Source organism: Thermobia domestica, chromosome 4, assembly GCF_964235325.1.
Source record: "Thermobia domestica chromosome 4, izTheDome1.hap1.1, whole genome shotgun sequence".
NCBI lineage: Eukaryota > Metazoa > Arthropoda > Insecta > Zygentoma > Lepismatidae > Thermobia > Thermobia domestica.
Window position 1 is genome coordinate 322,385,372 of NC_137457.1, and position 27,993 is coordinate 322,413,364.

The 27,993-nt window shown below is 33.4% G+C and overlaps 1 protein-coding gene across 7 annotated transcripts; it reads right to left on the minus strand.

The window, feature by feature from the left end:
- Positions 1-352: 352 nt before the first annotated feature.
- Positions 353-27,888, minus strand: LOC145684394 (uncharacterized). 7 transcript variants are annotated; one of them, XM_081756673.1, is made up of 4 exons: positions 27,685-27,888; positions 13,546-13,659; positions 4,184-4,663; positions 353-2,000 (listed from the first exon to the last, which is right to left on the minus strand). In XM_081756673.1, exons 3-4 carry the CDS (start codon positions 4,561-4,563, stop codon positions 893-895), a joined length of 1,488 nt encoding a protein of 495 aa, XP_081612799.1. In that variant the 5' UTR covers positions 4,564-4,663; positions 13,546-13,659; positions 27,685-27,888; the 3' UTR covers positions 353-892. The 7 variants fall into 7 exon arrangements, with proteins under 7 accessions (XP_081612799.1, XP_081612796.1, XP_081612798.1 ...); XM_081756670.1 differs by having other exon boundaries at positions 4,184-4,666; XM_081756672.1 differs by lacking the exon at positions 13,546-13,659 and having other exon boundaries at positions 27,689-27,888.
- Positions 27,889-27,993: the final 105 nt, after the last annotated feature.

Genomic DNA, 27,993 nt, shown 5'->3' on the forward strand with positions numbered 1-27,993 from the left:
AGATGATATTTCAATATTTTGCGGTAAAGAAAAGTATAAAGAGAACCATGAGGATTGTATTCCAACACAACTAACAAATTGAAGAGCACAATTTCGCTATGTGAAATAGACACGAAAATAAAACATTAATTTACAACTACATTTCAATTCATAAAAAAGGAATTTTTTATCACTATATGCTTTAATGAATTACATTTGAATATATTATTTTGCCTCATACATTACATCACATACTGAAATTGTGGTCTACTTAGCAAACTTATTTCTGTGAGAAAGTCTGTGCTTTAGTATATGAAAATAAAAAGAAAATAATGTTATCAATTCCACATAATTTACACAGATATGTTTATAATTAATTTTAATACTACATAGGGTTAGAAATGAATTGCGGAATAACAATAATAATGAAGAAAATGTTTATTATATATTTCAGTTCTATTAAACGTGTAAAAATATTTCATTATTATATTTTGAATAACAAAATGATAACAGTGGAACAAGTAAAGTTATATAGAAAAACTCAGAAAAAAAGCTTCATATATCAGTGCATCGCTAGCGAGAAAGGTCTTTGAAAAATCAGTTCAAATAAATAGGGATGGACTATTAAAAGGTACTTATTCAAATATTAGTACACTTTGAGGAGATTTTATCTATTATGTATTGATATTATTTTTGATAAGGATTAAAACGTATGCATATTTTTTCGAAAGAGAAATGAACCTTTTCAGTTTCAAAGACTTTTCAAAACAGAACTTCACACCACAGTAAATTAATAGGTGATATCTTACTGTTACGAAATAGAATCTTATACTTGAATGAAACAGCTAATAATCTTGAAAGTATACTTATTTCTTGTACATAACTTGCACACTAATCTCTATAATATGAATTTCTATCTGTGTCGGCAAAAATGTCTCTTCAATGTCGATCTATATTTGAATGATTTGTGACATTTATCACATATATATGGCCTTACTTCCGAATGGCTCAATAAATGTACATTTAAAAATGCCTTTTCAGCGAATGATTTACCACATACCTTACAGGGATATGGGTTTAGGTCTTTATGCATTAACTGATGCCATTTCAAAGTATTTTTGCTTGATAAGCTCTTACCGCATTCTTCACACATGAAACGTCTTTCGTCTGAGTGAATTAGTAAATGTTCCCTCAGAATATATTTCCGACTAAAGGATTTTCCACACTCGTGACAAGAATATGGTTTTTTATTAAAATGTGTTCGAAAATGTCTATTCAAACCGGATTGTCTTGTAAACAGTTTGCCGCATTTATCGCACATTATTTTTTTGTTACCACCATGTTTCCCACTAAATTCTATATGTTTTTTCAAGCTCGACTTCTCAGTATATTTCATCCCGCAATCATCGCAACTAAACCTGGAATCTTCCAAGCCTGGTAGAAATTTTCTGTGTGTTAAAGTATGTCTTTTAAAATTACCTTTGCAAGCAAACCACTTTCCACATTCTTTGCATGAATACGGTTTTAAATTCATATGACTTCCAATATGTGCCTGTAAATGGTCTTTTCGTTTGTAAGATCTTCCACATTCCTCACAAATGTAGGCTCTGTTTGTTGAGTGTATTGCTAAATGTTTCTTAAATACACTTTCTAATTTGCATGATTTTCCACACTCTTCACAATAATACAAACTCTCAAGTAAAGGTTTTGCCAAACGATTTCCTGAATTATAAAAACTCGAACATTCATTACAATAATATTTTACTTCTCTGTCTGTTGAGACAGTACGTGTTAAATTTAATTCGCCATTAAGTGATGTACCGTGAAACCAAGACGGTAAATCAATATGAGGTGACTGTTTTTCCAATTTACCGCAATTCTCACACAAATATGATTTAATATTTCCACGTGCCAACGACTGAGTTTCTTCAACATCTTCACTTGATAAATTACTACAAAGCTGATTATAACCTTCTTCAAATGTACCACAAAGTGTATGTTCTTTGTCTCCAAAGGAAGTCCTAATGGAAAGAAACAAGATAAGTCATTGTAGAAAATTTAATAGAAAAAAAGAAAGATATGGTTCACTGTTTTCTCTTGGGTTAACGAAATTATGAATCATTTGTATTTTTATGTTCCTAAAGTGAATACTTTTCTCTTCAGTTATCTCTAAGAAAACTAAGGACAGGACAGTATATTCTTTTTAAAAATTACGAAGATATAACTCCGTAGTTATGGTACTAGCATCCCACTTTACGATTTTCAGGATAAATCTGTTGCGTTACAAATATTTTTAATGGCCAACGTTTTGATAATGACAATCAAACTTCTATTTCCAAGGCTAAAAGTACTCCACATATTTAACACTTTACAAACTCGAAACATATTATAGCTCAGCAATACACCTTCCAAAGTATTATTAATATTAGTTTAATATATATTTTAAATGAAAATATATGTGCCTTAAAATATGTTAGAATATATAATGGAACATCCACCCACACAACACGATACAACTTAACTTTCTCTAACGGTGTAGATCAATTTGTGTCCTGTTCCAACAATAAAACAGAAGGTATCACGAAGAAATACAAATAAAAAAACATATTCACAAGAACTGCTTGTACACAAGTAGTTCACGAAAAAATAAATACAACAACACTTTTGGACTTGATAGTGATTTTACTAATTGTACATTGCTGCGTATATAACAAGTTCATAGTACAAAAGAAACAGCAAGTGATATACATATATAAACAAAATATTATTGTTACAGACGAGACAAAATAAGTAACTATTCAAGAGAGCTGTACCACTGCCTCTATGTTACAGCCCATTTATAATCGTAAAGGTTTATAAATATAAGAATTAATAATGATTCTACATAAGGTTACTAAGTTTCGAAGAGAAAATAATTGAAGAAATTGGAAAACGAAAAGGAATAATAAATAGTGAAGAATAAGGAATGATTAGAAGAAATGAGTATTGCTGATACCTTGCTAGAACTATCTGTAAGAATTCACATAAATGAAAGAGGGAAAAAAATCAGAATTTACATAATTAAACAATCAATACACCTAATATGAACCCACAAGAATTAATACACATTGCGACAATCAGGAAACGAAACTGAATTATTTATTGCTTGAAAAGTTATATGGCACGAAAGTTTTTCGTAGTTGCATTTACTGAATGTTGCCTATTTGCCTGGGAACATGCGCAGAGATTTACACGTTTGTGTTTTTGTAATATTGTGCACTACACGCCCAAGTAAGATTCCATTGTGTTACCCCTCTCACCATTTGAACACTGGAACAGATGTAACATTAAGTTCTGTGCGCTTTTAGAAAATTCGCCCGAAAAAACTTGAGATGTGAAAAAATGTACCAGAACAATCGATGGCTTGAATGCTATGATTTTTATTTGCATAAGAGCTTGGTTTCTAGTAGAAAATTGTGGAAAATGACAAGTGGCTCTTCCAGACAGATCTGCCAAAGGAATGAAATAATTAACATTATTTAGATTATTTTAATAACTGAAGTCTATTTTACAGGATAATATCGCAACTTCCGGGGTAGAAAGCGAAATTGTATGGAAAATAATGGAAGATTTGAAAGAACAGAAGTTGTATGGGCATTTTTGGCTGAATTTCTTACTGGAGGAGCAGAAATGAGAAACAATTCATCATTACCAGAAAACTGAAGCCGCTGCTAAAAGGAGGACATGTCTGCCCAGGAACCTTGTGATTTTTCCAAGACGCTTTTGACACCAAGCGGCAAAGTGCTCTGTGAGAGGACCCTGATATACTTCAAAGCTTAAAATTTTCCAATCAATAAAAAACAAATTAAGACACTTGGGATTATGCTTAAAACACCACTGGTCAAATTGTGAATAGTCCATTCTATTTCAATGTTTTTAAAAATTTGCTGGTAATAATTTTACAAATGAAAACGGTATCTCTGAGTAGCTACCGATGAAAGCTGTTGCATAACTTCTATAAATCATAAGCAAAACTTCTATAAATCATAAGCTGCGTACAAATAACGAAGTTCTGACTTCGGATAGAACGAGTAAATTTGGTCCCATTTGTTTACTTCTTACAGACACAGCTTTGTTTCCAAATTCCTGCGTTGTCTAATTTTTTTCTTTAATAGAAATCTATTCAAGTAAATTATTGACTTTGGTACAGAAAATAAATAATTACCTTTTTTTCTCGCAAGATTTATTTTCTTCACTGACATTTGAGAATAATCCACACGGTGAAAACGATTCACTTTCACATGATTTTATATTTAAGTCAGTTTCAGACCTAGATATTACATCTGGTTTGATATCGAGTTCTCTGTTCATATCACGTGACTTTGCCTTTAATAGTGATGAACAAGTTATGGTCTCATCCTCTTTCAGGAATTCTTCTGTGACTGCAAGTAATGGTTCTTCTTGCTCCTTTTTTAACATCGGAATTTCTATTTTCTTTAGATCTAATGGCTCCAACTTGACGTAACAATTTCTATAATTAACTTTACAGCATAGTACACCTTTCGCAAAGGAGTTTTCTCCTTGCATTCGATATTTGTGTTCCATTTTATCTCGTATATCTTGCCAGGTATAGTCTCCAGATTGATAGCGGATATTTAACTTGTATTTTGTTTCCTCTTCTTAAACAAATATTTTTCCGAAGTACCTGCTAAAGATAAATTCTCGTTTAGATAATTATGAAAAAGGAATAGTAAGTTAATATTGAAAATGAAAAGTTTATTGAAAACCCTAAAATGTTACAGTTAAAAGTCGCTGTATAATATTTTGTAATAAAAACAAGGGAAAAAAAGCAAACTTCGTTCAAGTAACTGCTTTGACATGCAAGATTTCGATAAAGTTGAAATCCGCTACTTGCCTTGAAAGCAACTAAGAATGATTATTTTAGAGTGAATGTTTAAGAAATACTGTAAAATATAAATGTAAGCTTATACGAAAAAAAAAAAATAAATGTTCTTAGCTAACAGAATTTTATCTGTTCCTGCAAATTGACCAGCAAAATTTGATCTGTATACTACCGGAATATAAAAAGAAATTTACCGAGATTATCTATACGGTTAGAGACTTCGTTCACAAACTTTGGAATATTCATTGAAAATTTGTAAACATATTTATCAAAGAAAATTAAAAAATGTTTGGCACGGAGTACGTTAATAAAACGTAGCTTGTCGAGCTCGACTATGTTTTAAAGGTGGCACTTGAAATCATGCTTAGCATAATTTTCACCTGTACTTTTCGTAAGCACTACGTGAAAAATATGAACTTGTTATTAAGAAAAGGAAAATACACTCCACTAACTTAAGTCAGATAAAAGCGATAGGTATTTCGAAATTTTCCGTTTAGAAATCAGTTTTACATATTGCCAACCTGGGTTGCTCTTGATAAAATTTTAGTAAAACTTGAATATGTAGAGCACTCTGAGCTCCCCAGATTGATCTAATTTGCATGAAGCAAATCTATATCTACTCGCATTTATATGAGAGGTAAGTTTGGGGATACTCCACCACTGGTTGCATTGATTGAGGGCCAACCAGAGCCCTATTAAAATGATAACAACAATGTCTACTTAAACATGTGTATTTTAACAGAACTAGTAATCATTTATGTGTAAAGTGTTGTTTGTGTAATGAAGACTTAAGAAAGTGTAATTTAATGTGTAACTCATGTATAACGAATTGGGTTAGCACAGAATTTGGTTGTGACACATACCTGTTGTTGATGATTAGTCGAACCAAGCACTGAATGATCGTATACCAGTAACAGCAGTCGGTTGTATTTCAACGTTGAACTTCTTAGACTGTTCTCTTAGTATTTGAAGTTAATAATGTTTTAACTTGACGAATTGTAGAACTTTAAATGCTACTTCTCTAATATTGATCCTCTGACAGTGATCCTCTGATAATACTACTCTGACAATGATGTCATTGAATAAAATAAAAGGTTTTTATACAACTCAAACTGCTGACGATCCAGTAATACGGTTTCAGCACTCGGGCCGATTTTCGTCCACGTGCGTCCCAGATCTAAAAAGATCTTATTCAACCAAATTCTCATAACCTCAATTCAATCATGATGACACGAAACAATGTCACTTTCTTGATGTCCTCATTGTCCGAAGAAAAGTGTGGATGTTAACAAATTTATTACATAACATTACAAGCTCTTGTTGATAGACTAGAATTCATACAATTTGAAGTATACACATACTGTATTCTTTGCACATATCTCTTTAGAGATAAACAAGAGTAAATTAGGTCTCCTGAAACTCAAGACCGTACTACAATTAAACTAAACAAATTAAACCAATAATTAATAATTATCTATGATCTTGACACCCCCGCCGACAAGACTCCAGCTTGCCGTCGCAAGTGGACGCCAAGAGCTATATATGAAACATCAAATCTTTAAGATATATGTAAAACAGTATTAATGAATATAAAATTGAAAATAAATTACAATATTGCGTAAGATAAAACCCATAACCTCAAAATTAAGTCAAAATTTATCAAAAGTGTATAAATATTGAGATTTTACTGTATAAAATTTACAATGAAAATTAAATCATTACTTGATTTCTAAAAGAAAACTATTGTTACTATGTTTACATAAATTTTGCAGTATTGCTAAGTATCTGCGTGAAAAGGTTGGAAACCAATAACCAATACATAACATTTAGTATATATGTATATATCATATAATATGTTGAAAAATAAACAGTTTATTAAATGCATTGAAACATCTTTTCCATCCATGGCTCTCTCATTCGATTTAAAACCAAGTCTTTTAAAGAATAAGCTTGAGCCGTCTGTTGATTTTTTCTCGTATTATGTTCGTTGAACAATAACTCACACATATCACACTTGTTGCTGTTAATTCTTCCTCTTAAAAGAAAGAAAGAAATGCAGTTAATGCAAGAGAGAAAAAGATGTGTATATATTTCAGTTACTCTTCTCCTTGCTGATGAAAAGGAAAACAAGTGCAATGAAGAACAAGAGATCCGACAAAGTCTCTGATAACATAGGTGTGGTTTTGCACTTTGTACCGATGTGGTCTGACTGAGTTACTGCTGACTAAGGGATCTCATGCTATAACTCCACCAGAGTAGAAAGCTCATTTATTTTTTCACTATGTTTAGACACAAATGAACACAGTGGGAAATAAAATTTCACTTTTCCCTTTTCTTCTATTTTTAACGTAACTAGGTACACTACACAGAAACAAAATATAGTACATATTATTCTTCACTATAATGAATGTAATAAGCTATACAGGGTGGCTGAAAACACTAGTTTATTTTCGCTCATTGTCCCCCTGTAATAACATTAACTCTCATCATATTTAGCAACACTAGTTCACATCCGGTCACTCTGGATGATGAAATACTTCGGAAGCGTCACTTCAACATGGGGCTTCTTCCGTTATAGACTCCATGCTACTCGAAAGTCTGATTTTTAGCGTTTTTTGTAGAATAACTGGACTATATTAATCGTATATTGCACGGGATTATCGCACTTCCGTGTTGTAACTGGAGAAGTTCCCTTTGAATTACGTTATTGTAAAATTTTACATATTTCGGGGTGTTTCTCGAAACACACTCCTCCACTAAGTCCAGTTCGGGCGTGGAAATCAGCTCGGGGACGGTGTTCTTGCTCAACTTCTTTGCTTGTGCTGTGCTCCTAGTGCTTTTATCGTGTGTCACTTCTGTGCTTTTTATAAATTTTGTGTTTTCAGAGTTAAGTGTATACAGGAAATGAAGACTGTCTAATTTTGCTTGAGTAAGAGGGGAGGGGGGTGGTGGAAATGAATTTGAAATATTGTTCTGTTCGTTGAAGACGGCTGTATTGTGCATTAGTGACTCGTCATTGTGCATAGTTATGTGCGTGTCTGAATGTTCCCCCTTATTTGTGTTCATGAATGAGATAGATCCCTTTTCAGTGTCGCAGTGTTCAGTGTTACTGTTAAAAAGATTCTTGAAAGAAATGATGTCATCATCATTCTTGTGTGTTGTAGAGCTTATGCTATTTCGCTCTTTGCTTTGTGGTGAGTCCACTATAAAAATATGTGGAATAGACGTCTCACAGGAAATTACCTTCTCCGCTTTTCTAGTTGCTTTCTTAAAAAGTAATATGCCTATCGCTACTAACATAATGCCTAGGAGGGAGGTTATAGCGATTGCTGCCAAGAAAATAATTACTAATTTTTCCATTTTTCTTTTCTGTAATAAAGACAAAATATGTTTTCGTCAGGCTTGTTATATCCCTAAATATATATATTGCTAAATTCTAAATACTTAATACTTTTAAAACTAATATATTTATTGACATATTCATGTACTTGAATCTGGCTTTTATTAGCTACTGAATCTCGCGTCTCACGAGATCATGCATTGAGCTAATTTACATGTAGGTTCTGTTTCGATATTATATACTGAATCAACCTCAAAATTGATTTATTAGAATAATATCTATTTTGATTTCAGACTTTAACGTAGTTACTTTTGATAGGCTAATACCTCATCTATTGTCTACGTAATATTTTCTTCTTTTTTTTCATTCATATTTCATATTTATTCTTCATATTACACATAATAGTCAATACTTATCATTAAATACTAATATAATATAACGGTAAAATAAATAGTAATTGCCGTTATTAGTACAAATAAGATACCTTAAACATCTAATACATATAAATTCTTTTCTATCACCTATAAAATTACATTCATAAATATCAGGCCTATATCGACTGATAGGTGATACTAATTATCAATAATTATTGATTGATTGATTGATTGATTAGTTATTGATTTATTGATTACTTATTGATTTATTGATTACTTTTTTTTTTTTTTTTTACAATCCATTACCAAATAACACATTCTTACTTTAATACTCTAATACTTATTTTAGCTTGACGAAAAACATATTTGTACTCTATTCATTGCTTATTAATATATAACTTAACCTATATCTACTTCTTTTCCTTTCCCGTTTTCCGTGGTTCGCGATTTCTTTCAGTTTTATATAGCCGTTCGGTAACGTACCATGCATGTTTTCTTGTTTGCCATTTTTTTTTTTTTATAATTGTTAATTTAATGTTTGTTTACCTTATTTATTACATTTACAGAACACTTCTATATTTCCAAATTTTCAACTTTTATTTATTTATTTTATTTTTCTCTACTCATTTCAAAATTTCATAATTAAAATATTTCAATTTAAACTGAATTTCCCACTTAGTGCTAAAACATTATGTAGATTCAATACAAGCAAAATACACTTGTACTCATTAGTAAAAATAGATTTTGCCTATGCAGTTTAAGTTCAATTTTAAATAACCTTAGCACTCTATTAAAATATTATTTAAGCTTTATTTATACTTATCATTAATTATTTGAAATCTATATTCAAAATTTTGGAAACATGTTTCCCTTATTGATAATATTTTAAGTAGTCATAATAAGAATTTTAATTCTATAATCGTGAATATATTTTCAAAATTGATAGTCAATTCTTAAAAGAAATCCCGCATGCATCTGCGCACTATGCAATTAGGATTAAAGTCATTGTTCGAGAATATATACATGTTAAAATCCTGAATATTAGCTTACAATTTCTCTGCGTTTGTTGGCCATTAAACAACAGACAATTTTGTTTCGTCTAAATTCAAGTTAGAACAGTATATATTGACTTCCTAACATAATCGACTATTTATTGTCTATTTATAGATATTTTCTTTATTATTATTATTATTATTACTTCTATTACATTATAGTTCATTAATTTATATTTATCACTTATCCTGCAAAAATAATTGTCTAACTTCAGTAATTATTTACTTCTAATGTCTATATTTGTATGTGTTGTTATTCATTTACTTTCCTATAATAATATCTATGGTAATAAGTTGAATTGTCGATAATTTAACTTTATAACTTACATTACATAACGCGACGTTACATTTCCCAGCCTAGTTTGCACGATTTACTATGAACTATTCACAATAATGTTTATATTTCAAATGTTTATTAGTTTTTTTTTTTAACAGTTCTAAGAACTCATTAATAATTTAATTTTGACTTTTGTATTCCACGGATCGTTTTTCTAGATAAGTAAGATTCTACAATTAAATAAATTATCACTGCTTTACAAGCGATCCAACGAGGCTATAATCTTACTATTCCTTCAGATGCATTTAGCTACCTCTTTCAATGTTGTCGCTGAAGACTAATGTGATTTGTAAAAAAATTCTCAATGAAGTGAGGTCCTATGCCATTCTTTAACTTCCTGAGAAGTTGAATTCTTACTTATCTAGGGACTTATCTTAGGAAAAGTTTGATCTAGACTTAATTGCTAAATATACCAATGCTTTAAATTTTAATTTAATCGACAATTAACCTAACTTACAATAATCCACGAATTCCGGAATTTTGCGATACGATTTTCAAAAGAAAAAGGTCGGTTTTTAGTCCGGCCCAGATGGAGCTTTGGTTGAGGACGAGCGGCCCTACTCGCTCGCTAAATCGACTCGCAAAACTACGGTCATGAACCCTAAAGTACTTCATTATAAGCACTTGGTGTTACTTTAATAACAAACAGTCTAATTCTTAATATTGACATTTAACATTTTCTTTTCTAGTTATTAGTCTCTGTTCTGTGTGTTTTTTTTTTTAATGTTTATTTTACTTCTTCATCAGTTATGTCTATATGTATGTATATTTCCAAAATATTAATACTACGTGCATAAAATATAATTCTTAATCTAATACTAAAAATAATATAAAATATCGTACTTTAGTAAATTAATAACTTCCCTTAACCTATAATAATAATAATAACTATTTACAATTTTTTTTCTTTGTCATTTATGACATTATAGCGATTAGCTTCTGATTGTGTGGTTAGAAACCACGAGATCCAATACTATGTACCCTGTAAAAATGTAATTTCTATGCTTGGCCTTGCGTCTAACGCAACGACTTAGTCTCGCCACACGCCTCTTTATATTACAATGATTTTTTACACTATCCATTGTAATTTTGTAATATTCTAAGCCTAATAATGTTACTTACTACACCAATCTAGGGTGGGTGGGCGGTATAGCCACTACCATGTTATTGCTTAAACTACTATGGTAACTTTTAGTATCTTCGACCATGCCGGATGGTTAATATAATAGTGGGATCCTTCAACATCATTGACTAAGATGTTACTCAAGAAATTCTTATTGTTACTTCTACCTTATTAACTACACCTATAATAATTAATGTTACCAATGGAAAAATTAGTCATTATTATTATTATTCTTTTAACTTTATCGCTGTTATAAACATTTCGCGAGGGTGGGCGGGAGGGTTTAGCAACTATCAAGCAAAAGTGCGGGATGCAAACAACCATGCCAATGGCTAAATGTTTATAAGCATGGGATCTTAACAAAGGCGTAAGCCACCAGCAATCTCCACCATGCCCTAAATTACTACTGGAATCGTTACAATAGTCAAACTGACCTCACAGCATCTCCACTATGCTGTCTAATTACTAGGATCGTTACACTAGTCAAAATGACTCACAGCACCAGCAATCTCCACCATGCCAACCTGGGTTGCTCTTGATAAAATTTTAGTAAAACTTGAATATGTAGAGCACTCTGAGCTCCCCAGATTGATCTAATTTGCATGAAGCAAATCTATATCTACTCGCATTTATATGAGAGGTAAGTTTGGGGATACTCCACCACTGGTTGCATTGATTGAGGGCCAACCAGAGCCCTATTAAAATGATAACAACAATGTCTACTTAAACATGTGTATTTTAACAGAACTAGTAATCATTTATGTGTAAAGTGTTGTTTGTGTAATGAAGACTTAAGAAAGTGTAATTTAATGTGTAACTCATGTATAACGAATTGGGTTAGCACAGAATTTGGTTGTGACACATACCTGTTGTTGATGATTAGTCGAACCAAGCACTGAATGATCGTATACCAGTAACAGCAGTCGGTTGTATTTCAACGTTGAACTTCTTAGACTGTTCTCTTAGTATTTGAAGTTAATAATGTTTTAACTTGACGAATTGTAGAACTTTAAATGCTACTTCTCTAATATTGATCCTCTGACAGTGATCCTCTGATAATACTACTCTGACAATGATGTCATTGAATAAAATAAAAGGTTTTTATACAACTCAAACTGCTGACGATCCAGTAATACGGTTTCAGCACTCGGGCCGATTTTCGTCCACGTGCGTCCCAGATCTAAAAAGATCTTATTCAACCAAATTCTCATAACCTCAATTCAATCATGATGACACGAAACAATGTCACTTTCTTGATGTCCTCATTGTCCGAAGAAAAGTGTGGATGTTAACAAATTTATTACATAACATTACAAGCTCTTGTTGATAGACTAGAATTCATACAATTTGAAGTATACACATACTGTATTCTTTGCACATATCTCTTTAGAGATAAACAAGAGTAAATTAGGTCTCCTGAAACTCAAGACCGTACTACAATTAAACTAAACAAATTAAACCAATAATTAATAATTATCTATGGTCTTGACAATATACTATTTCCCATTCTCATTGAATTTTAAATTATGCAATCAAAATCATTTTCAACAGAAGCTTTTTATCATAACATCAAGATATTAGTTGATTGTTATTGCTTTACATTACGCAATCATTCAATCAAGTTAAAATAATGTTGAATCATACAAAAGTTAAGGTTGCATTCACTTTGATCCGTTACGGTTAACTTCTTTTCCAGTTAGAAATTTGAAAAGAATGACGTATGAAAGTCAAAGTATAAAACATCTTAATGAAAATTGAGCTTATGACTCTTTTAAATTGCATTACAGATTGCCGGGAACGATGTATAACAGGTTGAATATAGAAGAATTTTCAGTAAGGAACAAAAATTGCCTGTGCAACAAAACTAATTTTTTCTTAAGAAGTTTCTGTAGCTTTTCTATATACATATAGAGGTTCTAGTTTTATACAAATTAACTTTGCTTGAATAAGTGGACACAATCTATAAAATAATTGTTAAGTTGATTTTGAGTTTAACGTCCCTTTCAGCAGTGAGGATGTATGAGACAGGATCTCCTGATTAACGTAATTTCGAACCACATGAGCTTTCAGCGGGAATCGAAGTCAGGTCTCCCGAGCAAAAAGCCGAGTACGATAACCGCATAGCAACGAAGAAACTCAAAATAGTTCTTATTTCACATACTGTTGCAGAAGATTTTTTAAAATCAAGCTGTACGATAATTTATATTACATTTTTCAAACATGGAAACCAGTAAAATAAGCTATTTTCAATTGAAAGCGTGATTTGAAACGGAGTGTATATGATATTGCAAAATACACATACGTAGCTGTTACAAATAACAAACGAGGCATTAGAGTTACAGATTAAAGTGTGTATTTCGCAATAGAAAGCAACTGAAAAAAAATATTCAATGAAAGCATTATATTTATTGGAACTCATTATAACAGAAAATATGTAGTCGTTTTACGTAGATCTTACCTTAGCACAGTGTGCTGGAGACAAATCTATGCATTATTCAACTTCAACTTATTGGCACAATCTGCACGTCTATACCTCATTTTCTCATCTACTGGAAACGGTTTATCAGATTTTCTGTCTCGCGCAGAAAAGAATAAAAATTCTTCGATAACAGAGAATGTCAAAAGTGATATTCCAAAACACTATATACCAAAATGTTGAAAAATCAAAACCAATATCAAGGTACGATTGAATGTTAGGATATAAACATTATGGCTTCATTAAAAATAAAGGATAATATATAAATGACAGTAGGCTTAAAAGTTGAAAGTAAGCTTATATGAAAGGTGAAGATTTATCTGAGTGTAAGAAATTCCTGTTAGACAATGAAACTCACAAACTTAACGGCAAATATACGATCGCATTGAACTATACATATATAGACCACTAAGTCACTAAAAGAGGTGCAAATTTCGTGAAGTTATTCTACAAGTAAAAATGGGACACACCATTCCCATCAACCGATGTTCGGCAATGCGTGGTTTCTAAGTTATTGAATAATGAACCTTCGAGCTAAGTATTGCCAAAACATGTCCCTTACGGACGGAAAACAGAATATATGAACAGACAAACATTTGGTTGTTCCTCAGGTTTTCTCATTTGTCGAAAAATTTCTTCCTTATTGAACGGAAACACACGTGAAATTGTAATAATTTTTCCTTTTGCACTCAGTGCTAGAAGTTTACTGTAGAAGTTCCGGTTAATGAAAAGAAAATCATAACCAAAATGTTTGTTTTCTTTCTATTTCAGATTCTGATTGCGAAACCATTAATTAAAAGATAACAGTACACCCTTACCAAGTGTTGTTTACTAACATATTATAGCAAAACCAGACACGCGTTACAAAAGATCACTATTTCATTTTTTTTTAACTACAAACTTTACTAAATGTTAGTTTAACTTATTTATTAACAGCAACTTATTTTAGCAGAATCGAATTAATTTAGTTTTTAATGAAATAAATAAAGCTGTTAAGACTTCATATTGACACAAATTTTGGTTAAGGTAATAGCTATATTTCCTTGTTTGGTGTGTTACAAGAAATGACCATATTTATTTATTTGCTACATGTGAAAATTTACAAAATTTAATGTTGCTGTTTTGACAACAGATATTTATTATATTTCTTTAATGGTAAACGAAAACTAAAAATTTATGACATTCATATATTATCTGATCGTGTACAATTTACGTTGGCACAAAATTTTAATTAATTATATCTGCTGTCAGGTAATACTGGTGGAATCTTGCCAAATGTTAATAATGTGAACATTAGGTGGAATTCTGGAATGTTAAAGGACACAAAAGCAGTTATCGTTGCCGTCAAAAAAAAAAAAAAAAAAAAAATGAGGCCGTTACAATTTCACACATTGAATAAATGAAGAGAGACAAGTAAGTGAGATTTCCCTGTATTATATAAAATTTATTCTTTTGAATAAGGACTCCAACTATGTAAGGAAATCAAATGTGCAGTTGGGATTAAATAAAATAAAAAAAAAACTAATATGGGTTGACATACTGTGCTTATATATTAGTACACTCGAAGAAACATAACATGGAGACGCTCACTCTGAATGTCTGACTTGATAAGCAATATTTGTATAAAAACAAGACATGACAATTACTAACTTCCCTTAGTAAAAGTATATTATTTGAACTTCATACGTTAAAGGAAAGCTTAATCAAAACCCAGTAGTTTTGAATGCGAAAGGCTATTATTTAGAAACATGTTTACATTTACAGTGATTTCGTTCTTGTTTGCAAAGCCCCTATATTTGGTGAATACTGCTAATATAAATTGGTGGTGTTGGTTATTTTGGTGCACCACAATTTGGAAGATTTACAGGTAGAATTCAATACTTTGCATGAAGAGATGTCTTTATAGGGAACAAATTTCTGCAGACAACAGAATAAATACAAAGTAATACAGCTGTATTTTAGGATGGTTACTGGTGTAAAATCATCACAATTGCATGATGGTGGATAAAATACGTGAGTGCATACCAAGGATTACTCTATTTGACATTATTTTCTACCGGGAGTATATTTCTTCCGTATTCAGAACCTGTATGTTTACAATTAGAGCGTCATTGGAATAAAACAACGACAAGTGCTATTGCTAATACCAACTTTCTTTCCCTACCCTCGCTTATGCGCATATTCACTATCGCTGACCCGCCTGCTCCTTTGTGACGCAGCCCACAAGTTTCACCCTGCCCAAACTCAGCTAGATGGCATTCGTGCTTTTAGTGGCACTTAGGATAGTTGTGTTTGATTTTTGCACTGTAGTGTTAAAGCCACACAATTCTCAAGCCGTATTCATACGCAAATCGTAAAGGAATAGTGAACTGGATTTTATCTATGCCAAGAGAGATATTCTCATGTTGCCCAGCGTAAACCTCTTGAGGGCAATGAGAAGGATATTAGTGAAAAATATATATATATATATAATTTTTCAACAATTCATTCTAGTGCTGCGCCAAAAATACACCAACACGAAACAATTTAGTATACTTCTGGTAATGTGCTCCGGCATGTATTATAAAATTATTTAATATACATACCTAATAGCTTTCTTGCAACTAGTGGATTATAGTATTTATCGATATATTATTGCTAGTATTGTAACTTCAAACATTAAGTAGGATCTCTGAAACTACATTGATTTACTTTTTTAGTAGAGCATTGGGAGTGCTGACAAGTGAATTGAATACTAGTATAGTTGCTAAGTAAAAATGTAATGTGGAACTGCACTTAATTTTCTATACTTAGATGTATTATTATACCAAATACACTTAAAAAAAAAAACACACAGAGTAAGAATATACTAGGAAGTAACTAGACTTAATACAGGAAGTAACGTGTTACAGAAAATACAGTGGAGTCTCGCTAATTCTAACTAGTTGAGACCGAGTTCTGTAAGGACTACGTGATTATTCGGATTAGCGGGAAGGACAGTAAAATCGTGGTTTGAAGCAGGTGAACGAGACTATTGTGTTGTAATATATAGCTTATATTATTTCAAGACACGTTTTCTAACTACAGTACATTACTATGCTGAAAAATGTTAAAAATATTGGAAAAATTTGATGCCTTTATTTTTCCACGTCGTCTCATATAACCTCGGTGCTGAACGGGACGATAAATTCAAAAATCAATCAAAAATCATTTTTTCAACTTACAGTAGTTTATGAGACAATTCCGAAACTACGTGTCGTCCAGTAGACTCTCTTCACTGCGATAAAAGACAGTAACTGAGCTCATGTCTTCTAATAACTATTACTAGTACGGTACTATGATAATTACTAGTACTCTACGTTACAGTACAGTACTTATTCTTACTACATTGCTGTATTTCACTCATACTAAACTTATAAGTTTCGATATTGTACAGTACGTACCCTGTAATCTAATTCACACTTTGTGTAATTGTCCTAATGTATATTAAGGCTTAAATACTGGCATTAAAGCAAATAAACTGTATTCAACAAAATTTTACTTCATATTCTACACAAACATGCATCCATCTTCATCCTTTTAATTACTAATTCCCTAAAACTGCGTATTTCCGTCACAAAAGTTCCTTCCAAACCTATTCGGATTAACTGGATGATCTGGTTAAACGTGTTCGGATTACCGAAACTCCACGGTACCGTGCCTTCCATTTCAACTCAGGCAAAAAAATATAAAATTGTACCATCACCATCTCAGATATTGTTGAAACTTTTTCATAGCAACTAAACAAGTTTTTAAGAGCCCCATATTTTTTTGTTTTGTGGAAAAAAAATTTCCCGCCAAGTAATGGGCCAACAAAGACGGGGGGGGGGGGACAATTTACGAATTGCACAAGACATGGAAAATGGTCAACTTCGGAGCCTCACCATCCCGCTATGGAGACAGGTAGAGTTATATTTCTTGTTGTGATTTGTTCATAGGGACATAAATAAACTATATTTTATTATAGTTTGGTTCGCGCATGCGTATCGTTTGTACATAAATTAACAAATGAATGTCAATTTATCTGAAAATTCGAAGTTTGCGAATTTTTTTCGAATACTTCCGGTTCGAATTTTAAAATTCTGATTTCATGGTTGGTAACACCTAGTTACCCGCTTTCCGCGAAAAAAAAAAAAGATGTATAGTTTCTGTGTCACAAAAAATTCGAGAAATTGTAAAATTTTCAAAAATCGCCATTTTCTGCAAAACACCATCTTTTAAAATTCTGAAATTTTGTCAGATAGTTCAACTTTGCATGAATAATAAATGCACCAAATACCATTCTCGACCAATGCATCATGAATTAACTGCAGCCTTTTAAAGTTGGCAAAGTTTTGTTAGCTTTCATGTCACAGCTAGCAACACTAGGAACAATGAATGTGCAATGATTTGATGATGTTTGTGGTTCACTTTCATTAAATAAAGAATAAAAGGTTTTCTTGACTGTTTTTTTATTATTTTGGTCTAAAAGGCTCTCTGAAATAGTAAAATGAGCCTCTCACTACTCCTCCGTTTTCTTAAACCGAAATAATCTGAGGTGAGAATTACGATTACGAAAAACACAAATTTTAAGTTAAGTTACTTAAAATGGTCTTCGGAAACAAAATCTTACTGATTTTTTTTTTTTTTACATGGACCAATTCTTTGCTTGGTTGGTCTTCTTCGCTAATATCATGTAACAGTGCAGATGCTCCAATAGGTGTTGGTTCACACACAACTTGTTCAGGAGTGGACCTAGGGGGACGATTGCCCCTCCCCCCCAGAAGAAGAAACTTCCTTATTTTATATATAAATAAAACCCATTCCAGAGTTTGGAGCTCTTAAAAGTAGCTAGCTCTAAGTAGCAGTATTACAATAGGGTGGGTCGTTTTGCCACTTTTTCTTCGGAATGAAATGTAATACCTGGCAAAAGCGACCAATCCACATGGACATTTCAGGTATAGATTTTTTTTTTCAAATCAGATAATATCTTCTGTGAGAACTATTGCATCAAAGTATCAAAATTTCACTGAAAATTGCAAAAAAATACCAAAGTTGTTCATTAATTTTAGTTATGTTAAAGTAAACATATTTTTGGTTAAATACGTGTCAGTTGCTATGAAAACTGACATTCAAGTATAAAAATGCCAGTTATATGCCCTTGGGGGGAATAGGGGTGCCTCTTCTGGGGCCAGAAAAGGGGGCAAATTCAATACAATTAGGCGTTTCTACAGCTTTTTTCGTCCTTGCCTTTTCCTTTGGGACCTGATGGACCAATATGAAGATGAACGTGACAATTTTTTGGATAGCATCGTCACTGGAGATGATACGTGGTGTTATCACTACGAGCCGGAATCCAGAAGACAGTCCAGGGAATGCCAATTTTTACAAGCTCGACATGCAGGCTCTGCTTCATCGTTGGCAAAAGTGCATAACAAATGGTGAGAACTATGTGGAAAAATGAGTCTGTAGCTGAAATATTGCTCTGTTTAGCTGTGTTGTTGTTAGATATAAAAAATTATGAACCAGCTACAGTATTATTATTAGTTAGCTCCATTAGTTCCCATAAAAAAATATGCATTACTTTGGGAACGACTTTCGTAGATTTGACTGAAACTGTTGTGATTGCTCAGAGATACAATGTAAGCGAGAGGGCTGCGGCACATATAACAGCTGTGCTTCAGGCAGCTTCAAAGGCTGGAATTATAACTTCTCAAAAATCTAGCGACATAACATCTGCTTTCTCCAGACAGGAACAAAATAAGGCGTGCGAAACTTAAACTTGCTCGGAATTTAAAAGAAAGTTCTAGAAATGATGATCAAATTAAAATCCTATACTTTGATGATAGAAGGGATGACACTAAAACACACACAGGCATCATTAGAGAAGAGCACTTATCACTTGGCTGAATGTAAGTCTCAATACGTTGGTCACGTGACCCCATCCTCTGGCTCTGCACATGACGAGACCAGAGCTATTTTCGAATACATCATTAACCAACTCAGAGTTGGCTTTGATAAAGTTGAGGTTCTTGGGTGTGATGGAACATACACTAACATGCTTGGAATGGAGTTGTTTTTCGAAAATTAGAAAAACTAACAGGAAAACAAATGCAATGGGCTATTTGTCTCTTGCATTTTAATGAACTGCTGTTGCGAGCTCTCTTCACGCATATTCGAGGCGCTTATTCAAGCCCCTATTCTTACACACGTCTTATAGTTTCAAAACTATCTAACTGTGAAAAAGCTTTCAGTGTTGCTATTCAAACCAATAAAATGTGACTTACCTCATCATAGTCCAGAAGAGCACAGAAAACTCATTAAGGACCTGAGATGCTTGTTCCAGATATCTCAAGCCATTGATTCCAGAGCATGCCCGGAAGAGCTTGTTTCTATGTTCCCTGGCAAACTAAACGAAGCTAGCTGGTTGACTAGTGCAAAAAGAATTTTAACATATTGCAACAAAAAACCTACCAAGAAATTAATAGAAATTGCGACATTCATACTTAGAGTCTGTGTGGTTATGCAATGCCGTATCAGAACATAATCTTCCATTGCTGATGGTCCTCTCACGTCTTTGAGGCCATTCAAGATCTAGATACTTACCAAGGGAATACCAGGCTGTAATCCGTTCATCCATTTAGACGAATGCATTCTTTGCACTCCCAGAAAAAAATCTTCTCGTCATGATGACTGATGGTCGACTTGCTGTCCGACAAGATGCATTACGTAAGATTCTTAGTGCTCGAGAATACGAAGCAGGGAATCTCCACAACTCCATTAGATATAAAATCATTCCCAGACTGAATTTTGAGGCAAACGATTACACTGCAATGATCTTGTTGGAAAGCACTGATGTTTCAATAACTGTACTACCAGTAAGTTCTATAGACGGTTCCAAACAAACAGCTCATGGTCAAACTTTCACTTTTGACAACACTGTGCCAGAATAGTCCTTCACCGCCCATCCGTGCCACACGTTGGTAGTAGAACGGATAGTGAAATTAGTCACTAAAGAAGCCTCCCGAGTATGTGCCAGTGATGCTAGAGGCGGAATAATCAGGTCAATCTTACTTTCTAGGCAAGCTGCGTCTAAATTTCAATCAAAGTCCCAATTTGTGACAATTTTTCCTGACAGTGACTAATCGGATCAGTTGATCCGGCCCAACATATGGTTGGTTGATTGGATAGGCCTAGCAGAGGAGCCCTAGGTGCAGCCACTTCTACATGGTGGGCTCTGGGTCACTAGGCCAGGCTATATTGCCAGGTGAACGAGGAGCTGCACAACCGCTTAACTGTACTGAATTTGCCCCCTTTTCTGGCCCCAGAGGTGGCACCCCTTTTCCCCCCAAGGGCATATAACTGGCATTTTTATACTTGAATGTCAGTTTTCATAGCAACTGACACGTATTTAACCAAAAATATGTTTACTTTAACATAACTAAAAGTAATGAACAACTTTGGTATTTTTTGTAATTTTCAGGTAAATTTTGAAACGTTGAGGCAATAGTTCTCACAGAAGATATTATCTCATTTGAAAAAAAATCTATACCTGAAATGTCCATGTGGATTGGCCACTTTTGCCAGGTATTACATTTCATTCCGAAGAAAAAGTGGTAAAACGCTGCACCCTAGTATTACAACCCCCCCCCCCAGAAGTCCGTCCTGGATCCGCCCCTTCGTAGCACATTGTCGATAGTCACAGAACACTTATTTTCACTTCTCTTATGGTCTTCTGGAAACTTGTAGCTTGCTGAAGGTCTATGTGGAAGCATAAACAGCACTTGAACTTCACGTAATTCATGATTTACACATAATATTTCTGCTACGCACAACTAGTTATCATACATATACATATGTATTTAACAAAAGTTCATTTTTGCAGATTTCTTAAATCTACACTTTGAATTGCAGAAATTCGGTTTTCGGGGAAGGATGAAGTTAGTTCATGATGACCCGTTACTGCCATAAAAACTTCGCCAATTTCCGAAAGCCAAAGATGACTTTGTTGAATACCAGTTATCGGTCGCATAATTTCCATTTTTTTGTTCCGGAAGTCGTCGAATTCAGTTCCAGGCAACAAAACGAGAGTAATACCCGAGTTTGTACTTGCACTATACTCACGAATTCTTATGCGGTTTTAGTGGGGGCGCGGTGGCTGTGGTAGAGCGTTCACCTCCGGTGCTTGGGGTACCTGGTTCGATCCCAGCTCACGCCGTATGGACTTTGTGGTGCACAAACAGCGTGCTTGTGGATTTTCTCGGGGTTATCCCGTTTCCTCAAAATTTCTGCATTCATTTCTTCTGCGGTTTTAAAACTGTATCTGTTTTTGCTTAAGGTTATGCCGCGTTGCCACATTCTTTACCTCCAATACCGTCGAAGAGACCCTTTGATGGCCGCTTTCACTGCAAAAACACTGCTTTATCGGACATGTCTGCATCTCGAATATCTGAAAGCGATTTTTAAAATGGGACGCAGCACCATCAGAAATCACTGAAACGGTTTAGGAAATTGTAGACACTTATTTTCGCGTATTCAAACCTTTTTCAACAAAATATATTTTCGTTTTTCTTCGAGTATTTTTAGAATCTTGCCTATGGCTATGAGTACATGAATTTCACTTTGCAGAATAACAGTCCAGTTTTCAACGAAGTCCACATGAAGTAAAATAGAATTTGTATCTTGAAATTTTATACGATGCTTTTCGGTAGCAATTAATTCTCTTTGGACTTTCTTGATGTAGTCATGAATTACAATCCTTACAGTTAAACCAGCAATGTACGATACGAAAACAGAAAGTGGCACAGTTTTTTTTTTTTAACAAGATCGTTGTTTTCCCATATGGCATATGTAACACATTCATTTTCATCAGAATCATTAATTAAAGACCCCAAACTTATTCCTTCTACTCCAGGACATTCACCACATTCTTCAAGAAGACAGCTGTCATTTTCTACGGATCATACTACTGAAGGAAATAGGTCACTCATGACAGCTTTAATACAGACTGCACCTTTGATTTTTAGCAACGCAGTAGGAGCTAACTTAAAATTCGCACAACACACACTTCCCTCGCAGCTTGCGGACTGACCCACTTTAGTCGAATACTATAAAATTCCGAGTGACCCGTGCTCAAAAATTCAGGAAATTGTTTTCGAACACGTTAAGAAAACGTTTCGACTTCTTAAACTTTTTGTCCTTTTACGATCACTGTAATGACATCGCACTTAATTGAGGCTTTGTCTGGAGCATTCCAAATCATCACTGAGGTAATAGTTCAGGTTTTTTATATATAATCAGAATTTATTGGATGGTCATTTCAAGTAAACTTAAAATATGTGTTTCGTAATCGTAATTTCCCCCGCAGATTACTTCGGTTTAAGAAAACTAAGGAGTAGAAAGAATCTCATTTTACTATTACAGAGAGCCTTTTTGATCAAAATAGTAAAAAAAAAACAATTAAGAAAACCTTTTATTCTTCATTTAATAAAAGTGAACCACAAACATCATCAAATCATTGCACTTTCATTGCTCCCAGTGTTGCTAACAATGACATCAAATTTAACGAAACTTCGCTAACTTTAAAAGGCTACAGTTAATTCATGATGCATTGGTCAAGAATGGTATTTGGTGTGTTTATTATTCATGTAAAGTTGAACCATCTGACAAAATTTCAGAATTTTAAAGATGGTGTTTTCTAGAAAATGGCGCCCGAAAATGGCGACTTTTGAAAATTTTACAATTTCTCGAATTTTTGCGACAAAACGGTTGCACACAGAAGCGATGCAATGTTGTTTTTCGGAAAGCGGGTAACTAGGTCTTACCAACCGTGAAAACAGAATTTTAAAATTCGAACGGAAAGTGCTCGAAAAAAATTTTGACTTTTCATATAAACTGACGTTCATTTGTTAATTTATGCACAAAAAGATACGCATGCACAAACCAAGCTATAATAAAATATAGTTTATCTATATTCCTATGTACAAACAACAACATGAATTATAAATCTACCTGTCTCCATAGCCGAATGGTAAGGCTCCGAAATTGACGATTATCCATGTCTTCTACAGTTCATAAATTGTACTTCCCGTCTTTGATGGCCCATTACTTGTCGGGAATTATTTTCCGACAAAACAAAAAAAATATGTGTCCCCTAAAAGCATGTCTAGTTGCTATATATAAAAAAAAGTTTCAACAATATCTGAGATGGTGATGGTACAGTTTTATATTTTTTTGGCACCGTAGATATTTTTCATTTCGAATGATATGTTACTAAGTACATCACACATTTGACCTAAGTATCTATCGGAAATGAAATGAAATCTTTGAGTTTTACGTCCCACGATTATGCCGGTTAGGCTAAAGGAGACGGTGATAATGAGAAATGAGTGAAATGGTGGAATGAAGAAAGTGGGAGGAAACGGGAGAACCCCGAGAAAACCCACGCACACGGTGTTTGTCCACCACAAGGTTCACTTGGCGGGGGCTGGGATCGAACCCGGGACCCCAAGCACCAGAGGTGAACGCTCTACCACTGAGCCACCGCGGCCCCCAGTATCTATCGGAGAAGAGTACAAGACCAAATTACGTAATTATTGCCAAGGGGTTACTTGGTAAATGAAATGAGGAACTTGGTATAACTATTACAAACATAATTAGTACCAACGAATTACAAAGGAAATATAGTCACTGAATTTTAATGTTACCGTTCAGAGAATTATTAATATAAGCTGACCTTTTTAATACTTAGGACAATTTAAAGAAATTATATCATTGTCAAAGTGACGAACCATGAATAAAATACATAGTTAGAATGACAAAGGAAAGCAAATATCAAACGTCTTCAAACTAAAAATATAAATATCCACGTTTCTTCTTGGGGCTGGTGTAGTTTTAAAACACCACATTTTGGAATACTCACAAGTAAAATTGAATACTTTGCATGAAAAGATATTTATAACGAAGAAATTTCCCCAAGAGAAAAAATTAAACAGAAAATAGTATTGTATTTTAGGCTTATATGTGTAGGGTTTTTAGTGTAAACTCAATTCAAGTCCCTTACGATGGATAAAATAAGTGAGCGTATATGAAAGATGACTTTATTAAATGCTATTTTCTACCGGCGGTGTACTTCTGCACAGTGTGGAGAAACTGTATTTTATATTTACAACTAGAGCGTTACTGTTATGAAACCGTGGCAACTGTTGTTTCAACTTGTATCATTCCTAAGGTATCTGCTTTCCACTACCCTCGCTTACAAGCGTATAAGCACCATCGCTGACGCGCCTTCATTTGTAAAATTTGTAATTTTTCAACAATTACTTATGGTACCTCTTGAATTTTACTTCTGCCAAGTAACGTACTTTTATGTCATCAAGTGGAAATAGTTTATGGGATAATACGAAAATCAGTGAAAGAATTATATTTTTTCAGCATTTATTTTGAATGGTGAGCTAAAAGTAAACCTACACGTTCTTCCTTCTTACTTTGATCACCTATTACAAGTTCACAAACTACAGTTGCAAATCACTTGTAACACAATATATTTTATTACAATTCATTAGACACTATTACATCCAATAAACTTTCGCCAAACTAAAGAGCGGACAGTTTGTAGATTTTTTTTCAAAAAGTTTCCCTCGACTAACCTACAATTTTCTCTTTTCTTATCAAATTGTTTGGGTTAACTGCTGTTTCGGCTGACCAATTTCAGGTAATTTAAAGGGTCAAGTGGATTAATTTATTTACGTTTGTGAGGAAAAATGAGTGAAAGTCGGGTAAGGGATATAGTAAAAGTTAAGAAAGTAGTTGTATTTGCTGATTGTTATTGATGTAAGCGGCAAAGTATGTGCAGCAGGATGGACTATTTCGCGGAGGTACACTTGTTTTACTATATGGAACTATAGACTGTAAAACGCACAGAAATATTTGGGCAAGTCTTTAATTTGGTTATTTCACGTCAAGAACAGAAACCAGCTACCCCTGCGGGGCTTGTAATCCGTTCCTAGTGATGGGTAAATTCCCGGGAAGATATTTTTCGGGAATATTCCGAAAAATGGGGACTTTCTGGGAATTTATGTACAATCACAAAGGAAATTGCATTCTATTATTATAATTTCAAAGTTAAATTCGTTTTTATATCACAGTATATTATTACTGTTGTTCCCAGAGGAGTCTTTAAAATGTATATTCTGAACGATGTTACGTTATTTCATTAATATTTTGTTATATTTAAAGAGTAGGCACAAATTCATATTTATTTACAATATGTTCTATGAAAGTAAATGTTTCAAAAAGGATGTAGTAAGTCCACATATTTTTAAACCGCTAAAACAGTTTAAATTTACATGTAAGTGGATTTTCTAAACTTGATTCTACTACTGATATTAACACATATTAATTTTGTAAATGTTACAAACAAATTAGGTTGGGTAACTGTCAGAAGACACATGTTTCACCATTTTGTCAACAATTGCGCATAAATATATATATGTTCACAATATTTACAAGATACTTTCCTATCTTTATAAGTTTGCAATAACATTGCCACACCTTTCTTCCTGCCCACTTCTCGAAATTTCATGCGTTAATTCACATGTACAAGAAGTCCGAGTACCTCTTCAGAAATTCGAGTCAGGCAGAGGACAGACCGACGTCTATTACTAACGGTGGTTCAGGGTTTATTTATAGTAGTTCATCTCTATTTCTACATAATTCTACATTACTTTACGAAATTGATCCTTTTCATCATTTGCAAATTAGTTCTTTGCTACTTTTGGCTATTGTTTAGTTTTGAGGGGCCAGCTTTTGTATCTACTTTTTTGGGATATTCTATTCCGATGCAGTTGTTTTATGGCTTCATACGTTAAATTACGTTACCAACATTAAATTCAGAAGCATTGCCGAGCAAGCATAAGCGAGTGAAGGCGAGTTAGAGCACCGCAGGGCACGTTGTTTATCTTCATTACCAACAACTCACTTTCTCTTCTCACATAAATTACTTTCACTTACCTTTACGGTTTGTACAAATTCCTTACTGCCCTAAAAAAAAATTGTTACGATACTTTCTTGACTACTTGAACACCACTATCAGCTCATTTCTCCAGTAAATCCTCCTTCTTTTTGCTAATTTTGGCCCCCCAATACTAAACAAATACTATGCCGGTAGTTTATTAGTGTAAATGGAAATAAAAGTTTAAAAATCATATTATTAGTTATATAAAGTACAGTCAAATAATTCTAAATTTTTTAACCTCCAAATTCTTTAAAACCTACAAGTAAATCATAATATATTAAAATTAAAGTAATTAGTCATAAAGTTCTTATAATTTGGAAGATAAAGTAAAGAGATGGAAACAAATTCCTTCCTGGGAATTTATAGGCTACGGAAAAAAACCGGGAATGTTCCCATTTCTTAAATACCTATTCCCACTGCCCGTTCTACAACTACTACTGCCACTACTATTACTACTACTTATACTATGAATCCGTATAGCAAAACTACATGCCTAATAACGTAGTCTAACGTAACTTAATGTAGTCCGACCAAGTATAACCGAATGCAGTACATTTTGGTACTTTTGTTTCCATTTTCAAATTGGTCCGGCGATCCAGCAGTAATGCCAATTTTATCAAGTTTGGTTTGTCTAGTAGCAAACGCAAAACTCTAGAACACAGGTCCCCCTTCCCCAATTCCTATGACTCAGAAGTTATGTAATTACATTAATTTATCTCTATTAAAATAACTGCAAACCACTTTTTTTTTTTTTTTTTTTTTTTTTCAAAGAATACATATAAATATACCCAAGCAACAACTGGTAAAAATTACGGTATGCTACCTTGAAAACACACACTCAAGGTTCAGGTTCAAGGTATTTTCCTTCCTTCTCTTCGGAAGTTTGGATCTTAAAAAAAAAGAAAAAAAATAAAAGTACTGCCCTTTTTTCTCATTTAACGTTTTCCATTTTCTTTTTCCACCAAAATTCAAGAAGTTCTTTGCTTTTTTTTTTTAAATTTCGGTAATAGTTAAGAACAGCTACTTGTCATCTCCCGTACACGAGGATACATCTTACTGTTGCACTATTTAAACACCCTAAGTACAAGGGCAAGAACTCAGTCTATTACCTACTTTTTAACATCCTAGATAGTCAATGAATAATTCCTGAAAGTATGGAGTTTCTCGTCCTTCCCTAAATGGGAAGTACGGCTCCTTAACTATAACCATTATTCCTTTCTCGCTTAGTTCCCTTCCATTTACATTAAAGCCTAGCCTCCAAGTTAATTTAACCAAATTTCCATCCTCTTCCTCTTTCAAAACCAAACACAATAACACACAGTGTTTCCAGGTTTTCGATGCTAAAGAAACCTCTAACTAATGTCACATATCCCCCAGATGGAAAAATATCCCATCACTTACTATCTATTACATAAAGA

Coding starts and splice junctions, on each gene's coding strand:
- LOC145684394 (XM_081756672.1), bottom strand. CDS start 4,563: ATGGAACACAAATATCGAATGCAAGGAGAAAACTCCTTTGCGAAAGGT. Junction 2,001..4,183: donor AAATCTTGCGAGAAAAAAAG/GTAATTATTTAT, acceptor TCTTTCCATTAG/GACTTCCTTTGGAGACAAAG.